Source organism: Semicossyphus pulcher, unplaced genomic scaffold, assembly GCF_022749685.1.
Source record: "Semicossyphus pulcher isolate SPU_LCO1_2020_fin unplaced genomic scaffold, fSemPul1.0.p SCAF_5, whole genome shotgun sequence".
Lineage (NCBI taxonomy): Eukaryota > Metazoa > Chordata > Actinopteri > Labriformes > Labridae > Semicossyphus > Semicossyphus pulcher.
Genome location: NW_027211726.1, coordinates 7,840,271 through 7,849,831, shown reverse-complemented (window position 1 = coordinate 7,849,831; position 9,561 = coordinate 7,840,271). Strand labels below are relative to the sequence as shown.

General features: G+C 41.2%; 2 protein-coding genes across 2 annotated transcripts; both read right to left on the bottom strand.

Annotated features, from left to right (window-relative positions):
- Positions 1–1,028: 1,028 nt before the first annotated feature.
- apoea (apolipoprotein Ea) lies at positions 1,029–5,230 on the bottom strand. Its single transcript, XM_069681994.1, has 4 exons — positions 5,188–5,230; positions 4,432–4,582; positions 2,354–2,641; positions 1,029–1,335 (listed from the first exon to the last, which is right to left on the bottom strand). The coding sequence occupies exons 1-4, from the start codon at positions 5,228–5,230 to the stop codon at positions 1,029–1,031; spliced, it is 789 nt and encodes a 262-aa protein (XP_069538095.1).
- Positions 5,231–8,204: 2,974 nt separating this feature from the next.
- On the bottom strand, positions 8,205–9,204 carry LOC138609248 (apolipoprotein A-IV-like). The gene is made up of 3 exons (XM_069681880.1): positions 9,165–9,204; positions 8,899–9,049; positions 8,205–8,784 (listed from the first exon to the last, which is right to left on the bottom strand). The coding sequence occupies exons 1-3, from the start codon at positions 9,202–9,204 to the stop codon at positions 8,205–8,207; spliced, it is 771 nt and encodes a 256-aa protein (XP_069537981.1).
- Between the last annotated feature and the right edge of the window lie 357 nt (positions 9,205–9,561).

Genomic DNA, 9,561 nt, shown 5'->3' with positions numbered 1-9,561 from the left:
GAACAGCGACAACCTAGTACGATGTTGACTCTCACATGAGCGGCTTCTGTAATTGGCTGAAGGCAGTGTGGGAAGAAATATGATTGGATGCTCAAATGACGTAGGGGGAAAAAGTCTGGTTTCACCGCGCCGTAGCTTCACGTGCAGTACCATAGATTTTTATAAATAAAGTTTTGTAAAATGAGAATTAGAAAGGTTTCTCTGTGCGTTTCTGATTAAATATTGAAGACAAATCAAATTTTTAACCTTTTGGCAACACACAAAACAGATTTGTATATTGGTAAAATCGTAATTCATATGGTCAGAATAATTACCTTTATCCCGATGACTGATTTATTGACTGCAAATATAAAATATAAAAGAAGCTGCAAATCCTAATGCAATGTTAGCCAACTGCCCACAATGCATTTCTATTTGTGTTTCTTCAAGTTGTATTTCATATTTAACACAGTATTCGTAATTATTGCTCTGTTTTTTAAGCATCATATTATCAGAAACATCATCATTTTTTAACGTTTTCTTCTGTTGTGTAGTCTGAGCATGTAAAGTAGGCCAATTCTTTATGTCCCTTATCATAGATACTAGATAGATAAAGATAGATAATCTTTAAAATCATTCTTTTAAAACGTGTTTTAATTTGTCAAACAATAAATTATTCTTGGTGCATTTTAGGTTTCCTTTTCAGCACGGTTATCCCTGAAAGTGAGACATTTTTTAATTACTCACCCTCAGGCTGTAATGTTTTAATATATGCAAGCAATGGAGGCGATATAGACTAGAAGAGTCTCAGATAAGGATGTAAATAAACAGGTTCGAGCTCATATTGATGACCAATGACACACATGTGAGCAGTTGTTTTTTATTGAGGGGTCTTCAGTGACAAAGACATGTTTACACTGTGTTAGACAAAATAAGACTTCCCTTCTTGATGCTCAGTATCTTGACTTGTGAATCCTTTAAACTTGTTACAGAGGTGGTTTTAATGTACAAAGTTTGGATAAACAGCACAGACTTTTAGACTTCAGGTTTTACATGTTGCCATTGAACATGGAGACGTAAGGCTGGAACCAGCTGTTCAGCTCCTCCATCTTGTCTCCCATGGTGGATTTCAGGTTGTCAGCGGTCTTCTCGAAGCGCTCCTTGATGTCTTCGGCTGCGGTCTGAATCTTGTCCTTCATGTTCTCCACCTGAGTCCTCAGCAGGTCGTTGAGGGTGGTGATCTTCGCCTGGGTGTTGTCACGCACCTGGGTGAAATAAGGGTCGAGACGGACCCTCATGTCCTCCATGTTGTCAGAGGTGCGGGAGCGAATCTCGTCCAGGTAGTCAGAGACATGGCTGAGAAAAACAAAGGACAGTTTTAATCACTGAGTGAAGAATGAAACTAGAAACATCTGATATATCAAACTGTTTTAGCATTTAGTATTTTGTTACTGATTTAGTGTGTTGTACAAATACAAGTAATCAGATTCTTTAGCTTCACTACCAAAGTTTATACAGCATATTTAGAAGTAGAAGTCTTAAATTCAAAGATCACACTGAAGTAAAGTATAAGAATTATGTTTATAACTTATTTATTTACAGCTGTATGCTTCATTCATGCTTTATGGTTTTATAACATCAAATAAAAACGATTTGGCTCAATTAAAAAAAGAAACACACACAAAACAATGTTGTAAAAAGATACACCCTTTCACACTCACACTCACACACTGATGACAGAGGCCTAGGTGCTAGTGTCCTCTATGCACACTCATACCGATGGCTATGCCTTCGAAAGCAATTTTGGGGTCAGTGTCTTACCCAATGACACTTCTACATGTGACTGTCTGTAAATCCTGTGATCGTGTCACCAAATTGTTAAAAAACAAAATATCAAAATGAAATGACATCTTCAGACTGCTTGTTTTTATCTCACCAAAGTCCGAACCCCAGAGATTTTACCTTTACAAAGATATAAGCAGCAAATCCTAAGATTAATGAAGCGTATTTGAAAAGGTTTGGCATTTTTGCTTGAAAAATGACTTAAGCAATAATCAATTATCCAGAAAGTTGAGTTCAATTTTGTTTCAAACAATTAGCTCGAAAAATAAACCAAGTAATCTCTCGTAGCTCTAGAATATTCTAGTGTTAGTATAAGAACATGGATGAGTACTTGAGGAAACTGAACTAAATGGAACTGTTCCTATTCCCTCTGGTGAAATCCTCCCATTTAAAGTCAATAAAAGTACATTAAAATAAAGTTCTTAAAAGTTTAGCTTAGTTTAGTAAAGGTTAGAGAGTCTGATCCTCTTACTGGACAGAGTTCCCCATCAGCCTGCCCGAGCGCCTCCCTGCCTCAGAGTCTGTCTCTCACCTCTTGATCTCCTGGGTGTCCTTGCTGATGCGTTTCTTCATCTTGCGGGTGTAGGCGGAGACTCTGACCCTGACGTCGTCAGCGTTCTGCTCCATCATGGTCTGCAGCTCCTGGCTGTACCTCTCCATCTGCTCCCGGGCCTCGCTCATGTGGTTGCGCAGTTTCTCGGCCAGTTTCTGCAGGTCTTTGCCCAGACGCTCCCCGGCCTCCTGTGTGTAGGGGGCCAGCTTGGTCTGCAGGTCTTCGTTATACAAGGCGATCTCGGACATGCTGTCCTGGATCAGGGTGCTGGTGAGGGGTCGAAAAAGATGAATTTAAGGGTTTTGTTGGTGTTTTTGTGAAGCAAAAGGATCTAAATGGGTCAAGACTGAAGTCAGAGCAGATACAGGCCTTATTTAAGGTTTCAGCAGAGATGTAGATCTACGTATATCTCTTTCATATCCAAGAAATTGATGCAAAATCAAAGGTTTTTGACTGAAAATTTAAGTAGAAATTCAATAATGGCCGAGATAGGTGTTAAGGCTGATGTCAGGGGAAATAGAGGCCGTACTTAGCATGAAAACAGGAGATAAAAAGCGTATTGTTCTTAATAAAATGTAAAAATAATGCTTTGAAAAAATTAAAGCACTTTAATTAATCAGTAGTGGCGAGACTATAGAAATAAAAGTCCAAATAGGACGTCAGGCATGTGGACTCTGCGGGCCTCATTCAGCAGCTCTGTACATGCCTCACCTCTCTGACACATGCTGATTTAACTCCTCACACTGACCCAGCTGAGGGCAGAATGTGTGGTATGCAACCTAACTTAAGTTTAACATCACTGTGTTGATGCTGTTTAAGACAAACACACCTGAAACCGTCTGACAAGAACACAAAGACACGGATAAAAGCTAGCTTGTCCTGGATACTGTGTTCACCGGAAGACGTGTTGGGATCATTTACCACAAACTGGAAGTACTCGATTACCCTTCAATAATTAAAACAGTTATATTTGGTCCCTCGACAGACTGAAGAAGACGCAGCCTCTGGGTCTAAAAATGAAGCCAATTTGGACATGCCCTTAACCTGCATTCTTCCTATTGGCCAGTAGGGGGCGAGTTGAGGGGACTATGAGAAAATGAGCCACCTTCTTAATGGATTTATTACCTCAGAAAGTATTTCCTAATGAGTTTATGGTCTTATATGCTAGTTATAAGTCTTCTTTAATTCAGCATGATGTTAATTTTTTAAATCATGGTCACATTTAGAGTAAAATGGATGATAAAGCAGGGTGTGCCGCTTGGTCTGAAGGTTGTCCTTGTGCATAGAGAGCTCAGACATGCTGTCCTGGATCAGGGTGCTGTTTGGGGGGGGGGGGGGGGGGGGGGGGGGGTCAAAAAGACGAATTTAAAGTTTTTTTGGTGAAGCATTTAGGACTGAAAAGGGGTCAAGTCTGAGGTCAGAGCAGATAAAGGCCTTAGAAGGGTTGACAAAAAGAGATAAAGCTAATTTTATTTGAAGAATTTTTAAATAGTGCGGTTTTAGGGCGTGGCCACTTTGTGATTGACAGGTGTCCACCTGAACAATAACTTGTTTATATGTTTTCGGTGAGTACAGTAAGTTAGTTAGTTTAAAGCCTGTATTTAGTTAGCAAAATTAGCATCCAAAGCAATATCATAGTTAGCATGAACTGCTGATGTACCTTTCTAACCAAGCTAGCATTAGCGTTAGCTGAATACTTGAACCCTTTGCTCCACTTCAGCTCAACACTTTTGTCCACTTCTGGCCCTGAAAATCAAGATGGCGTCGGCCAAAAAGGACAAACTCAAAAGGTTACTCGCTCAATATTAGCTCCACCCCCTGGTTGAAATAAAACCTGCACCTTTGCCCTCTACTATGTCGATTTAAAATGTACACCATAGGTCAGAAAGAGGATCTGTAGATGATGTACGGCTCTAGTAGTTTGTTATGCAACAGGTCAATGATTTTATAGCACATGAAATATTCACGCAGGGTTAAAAGAAGGTCAAGTTTTTACATAACTGATTAATTACTCTGATAGCTATCTAAATCGATCAGTGTGACGTGAATGGACTCACTCCAGCTCTCTGCTCATCTGCGAGCTCTTGATGTTGTTCACCACCTCATCAGCTCTCATGTTCAGAGCTGTGAAATAGTCCTTGAACTTTTCCACGGTGTCCTCCCACTGGGTCGTCCACTCGGCGGTATACATACTTCTGCCATGGCAGCCTGGTGCGGGACGGAGACACACACATGTCAAATACACACTTATGAGTGTTTGAGAAGAGAAACATGATGGATTATGGGTAAAAAGATAGGCCCACAGTAAACACTGCTGAATGTTATTCAAAATGTGGTCGACAAGAAGCCTTTATAATGTTATTTTTAATCTCATACTACTAGAGAGATGGGGCCTGGAGTAGGCTGTATTTTCAAAATAAAAGCCCCTGAAAGTAACAGGAGCTTAAAGCAGGCTTCTACAGTTCTAAAGACTTCCCAGTTAAAATATAAATTAGTTTCTTCTTTTATTTCCATCTTTTCCTTATTCCTCCTTCCTTTATTTCTTTGCTTCATCATTCCATCTCTCATCCCCTTTTTCTTTCCATCTCTTACAACTTTGTTTGCTCTTGTCTTTGAACGAGCAGCTAGATCTGAATACTAAATAAGTATGGCATTTACTTCTTTTAAATGCATAGATAAGATATATAGATACAGTTATTCTCTTCTTCTGTGCATTTGTTAAGCCAAAAAGTCCGATAATAATATTTTAAACTATATATAAAAGATGAAGAAGTTTCTATAATGTGTCCCTGAGAAGAAAGATTTGACCTCACCTGACAGGACAGCCAGCACAAGGATAACTGCAAAGACCCTCATGATGAAGAACAGCTGAAATGTAATATTATTGTTAAGTTAAAATAGTCACACTTCTTTTGATTTTACAAAACTTTTGTCCACTGTTTCCAAATAAAACTCTTCATGCATCCAGCTTAAATAATAATAAACATTTGGATAAATTAAAAACAGTTCAAACACTTAATTTAGCTTCTATAATCAGCAGTTAAAGATTGACAGAGACGGTCGGAGCCTCACCTCAGTGATCCTGATCTGTGACGTCTGTGAGACCGAATGATTCTCTCCGTCAGTATTTATACACTTCAGCTTTGATGCGATCCAATAAATGTTGTCAGGAGGATATCTGACCTGTGTCCGAAGTTCCCAACATGAACTGTGTTGTTGTCATCTTTTATTGCTGTGTGTGTGTTATTTTGGCTCCACGTCACGTAATGAAAGTACGCGTACGAGCACAGGTCAGAAATTAGGAACACCTGAAAAATATGAGATCGGAGTTTCGTTGTGGCCTTGGAGTTTGATTTCAGAATAAAAGTCTGGTAAAGTTTTCAAAATAAAATCTGATTCTTTGTTTCCAACTGCAATTAAAGTTTCAAAAAGTGTCTGCACCCTCAGGTGATCAGAACCAGCTTTCCCCTGTCCTCATCTGTCCCACCACAGAGCTAATGATAACATCGCCAAAAAGTCAAAGGTCATTCCTATATCATATCATTGTCCAGCTGATCTAGGTCAAAGTCTGCCTTAACAGCCGCTTCATCATTTATATAACATTTATAAGATGGTAAAACGTCCAATATCAAAGCAATCAATGAATAACTTTACAGTCTGTTAGAGTGGAAATGTACTTTTGGCCTCAGTGCTGATAAAATAAAAACAGACATGAGACACGAACAGAAGAGTCACTGACATAATGATGATCAGTGGTTCTGACCTGTAAGGACGCAGAATTACTCAGAGGGGTTGTGAGATGATGAGCAGACATAAAGGCAGAACTTTCTTCCCCACAAACCCCCTTTTCTTTGTGTTCTTTTCACAAATAATAAAAAGCAAGATACAAAATAAAACAAGGTCATAAGTGTCCCAATTCAGAGGCTGCATCCTTCTAAGGACGTATTTGAAGGTTGTTTGCGTCACAGCGGTGCGTCAAAGGCTGTCCTATTTTGAAGGCTCCTTCAGATGCGGCCGACAATGCGTGCTCCTTTTTCCACAAAGGATCCATCAGGTGCATCCTTCGCAGCCAAAAGTACCTCGAAAGTCACAGCATGCCAATTCAAATGTGATGGCTGCCGAGGAATACAAATGTAAACGTTTTTGGTTGCAACTCCATCGAATAGCTAGCAATAGAAAATATTTAAAAAACAAAAGAGGCCTTGACACAGTTACGTGATGTTAGTTATGATAGCTAGTTGGCCTGCTAGCTACCTGTTGCTAGGAAACCAGAGCAGTGTTTTGTGACACAAGGGTAAGGGCGGGAACAGCTGGTGACACAGACAGGAAATCCTCATACCGTATACCAGATTGTCTCATTTCAGTTCAGCCTTAGCGCCTACACAGGCTATGTATGACGCAGGCTACGGATGACACAGGCTTGTATAGTTGTATCTCCTTGGCCTTTTGGAAATTTGAGATGTCTGCAATGCTTTTATTATCTTAAATAATTAAAATATTACATGTCAGTCAAAAACATATTTGTCCACTTTCATTTCTATTCTGGTGATTTTAACGTATTTAGTCTTTAAAATGTCATCATTTTGGTAGCTGCAATTTGCTAATTGGTGCACTTTTTATTTTTCAATTGAAAGAATTTAATTGGGGGCTGCAGTGTGTCGTGGTTAGCGCCCTTACAGCTAGAAGGTTCCTAGTTCAAACCCCAGTTGGGACATAGTGGGCCTTTCTGTGTGGGGTTTGCATGTTGCTCTGGACTGTGGGTTCCCTCTGGGTACTCTGGATTCTCCCACAGCCCAAAGACATGCTCGTTAGGTTCATTGTTGACGCCCGTATTTGAAATGTGAGTGTGAAAGGTTGTCTGTCTCTGTGTGTCAGCCCTGTGAGTGACTGGCGATCAGTCCAGCGTGTAACCCCGCCTCTCGCCCAGTGACAGCTGGGATAGGCTCCAGCCGCACTGCGACCCTGAATGACCCTGGATAAGCGGTGTAGATAAATGATGGATGGAAGTAGATTGGAAGCTACAGTTTAACAGATGGATGTAAAGTTAAAGGGAGGCCAGGTGCAGACTCTCTAAGGGGTGCATTGTGCATTGTGTTTCTCCACTGGAGGGCCCTAGAGTTAACTTAATCTTTTGCACTTTCAGCCACAGTAGAAGGTACTTTAAATGTTTGGTTTACCACAAGAGTATTTTGCAGACTTTAAATTGAGTCGACCAGTTATGAGGAAATGTAACTTTTTCTGATCAGCAGCAGCTGAGGCAAAAAAGCAGCAATGACCGGGTAATGTCAAATAATAGGATGTATCTTACAGATGAAAAAGTAAAGCATCAACGTGTGAAGTTAGTTACACAGAAGAAAATCTCTGTCTTCTCCGCTTCTCTTCTTTATGTTTGGAAACATTAGCAAGAATTAGCCGATGGTGCCACAGCTTAATTTGACTTTAACTGCATTAAACTTCAAATTTTAATAGAGAAATGTGTTATTTCTTCTCTTTACTGTCTTGCTTTGATAACCGGGGTGAGACTATCTTTGATTCATAAATATTTCTGCTATCTATAAAAAAAAAGATTGTGGGGGTGGGGTTCCACCACAAACACAAAGGAAGTAACCAAAAAGTAGCCAAATGTACCTTTAACTTATTTATTGTTGTCTTACAGAGTTTATGGTGCAAACAGTAACACAATAGAGGAAATACTGACAGTATTTAGTTTATCTTTCAGCAGCATAAACACATAAAAAATGAGATATTGCACTTTTTGTCTGTCCCTTAAACATCTCTCTGATTCAGCAGAGAGACTGATGATCGAAGGCGAGTATTGGTCTCAGTCCGTTTACTGGGTCATCTTAGCGAAAGACTTCCACAGAGCCGTCAGCTGCCTCCTCAGGTTCTGGGCGTCAGCGTCCAGCTTGGCCTTCAGCTCCTCTCCCATTGGAGTCAGGCTCCGCTGGATCTCCTGGGTCTTCTGGGTCAGCTGGGTCTCGAAGCCCTGGGCCAGGGGCATCATGCTCCTCTGAAACTCATCCAGGCTCTGCTCCATCTTCTCCTTCATCTCCTCGGTGTAGGGGACCATCTGGGCCTGCATCTGGCTCACGCTCTTGTCCAGCTGCACCTTCAGCTCCTGGCTCTTCTGCAGCAGGACGGTCTTCAGGGACTCCGGGTCCATGGACTCGGCGTAGGGGGTGGCCTCCTTCCTCAGCTCCTCCACCTGCCTCTGGAGGTCAGCGACCAGCTCCTCAGCGTAGGGCTGCAGGGAGGTTCCCATGGCGGTCAGGTCCTTTTCCAGACGGGTCTTCAGCTGCTCGGCCTCCTGGGTGAACCTGGACATGAGGTCCTGGGTCAGAGGAGCCACCTGGGTACGCAGGTTCTCTGTGAGCTTGTTGACGGCATCGGTGCTCTCGGAGATGAGGGTGCTGCAGAGAAACAGAGACTTTAAATTCCTCTTTACAAGTAAAAAAATACAACAAAAAATTGTTCAAATTTATATTTCTTATTTTGAAACTCTTCTTCATCAAATAGACTCTTACTTCACTTCCTGTCCCAGCTGGGAGAGTCTGATCTGCTTCAGGGAGTCCTCTGCGGTCATGGTCGCCTTTGCAACGTAGTCCCAGAAAGCATCTTTCACCATGTCAACCTGCTGCTTGGGCTGTCTGTGCCACACAATGTTGGCATTGCATCCTGCTGCAGGAACAGAGAACAAAAACATTTATTTACACATACCAGACTTCTTTTTCCAACTTAAATCAAATCCATGTTGATTTTTTGACCTAAAATGTAAGCAAAGGCTTCTTACCTGTGAAAACAGCGAGGGCGAGCACAACAAGGACCTTCATGACTGATGCTGCAGCTGAAAAAGAAACATGCAAAATTAGCTCTTAGGGATTAAAAAAAACCAAATGTATATCATTATAGGAAAGTGACTTCTCTCTCTGGTGTCTTACCTGTGTGTGTGTTCAGTCAGAGAGCTGTAAGTTACAGTGTGTGTGTCCTGCTCACATCATGGCTGAGTATATATAGGCCTCTGAGTCCTATAGAGGACACACAGGAGGAGTAAAGGTCAACTCTGACTGCCTTGCTGTCACTGCTGCTGCCACATCAGAGCAGTCAGTCAGCAGTATGTCTGATGAAACCTCATAAAATACACAGCTACTGTTTTCATTATTATCAATGTCTGACTCTAGTGACAGTTT

What these genes read in the sequence shown, in the direction of transcription:
- apoea (XM_069681994.1), bottom strand. Translation starts at nt 5,230, where the DNA reads ATGAGGGTCTTTGCAGTTATCCTTGTGCTGGCTGTCCTGTCAG. An exon ending in TGTGCTGGCTGTCCTGTCAG is followed by an intron (nt 4,583 to 5,187) that starts GTGAGGTCAAAT and finishes GTCCCGCACCAG; the next exon opens with GCTGCCATGGCAGAAGTATG. An exon ending in CAGATGAGCAGAGAGCTGGA is followed by an intron (nt 2,642 to 4,431) that starts GTGAGTCCATTC and finishes ACCCCTCACCAG; the next exon opens with CACCCTGATCCAGGACAGCA.
- LOC138609248 (XM_069681880.1), bottom strand. Translation starts at nt 9,204, where the DNA reads ATGAAGGTCCTTGTTGTGCTCGCCCTCGCTGTTTTCACAG. An exon ending in CGCCCTCGCTGTTTTCACAG is followed by an intron (nt 9,050 to 9,164) that starts GTAAGAAGCCTT and finishes TTCCTGCAGCAG; the next exon opens with GATGCAATGCCAACATTGTG. An exon ending in CAGCTGGGACAGGAAGTGAA is followed by an intron (nt 8,785 to 8,898) that starts GTAAGAGTCTAT and finishes GTTTCTCTGCAG; the next exon opens with CACCCTCATCTCCGAGAGCA.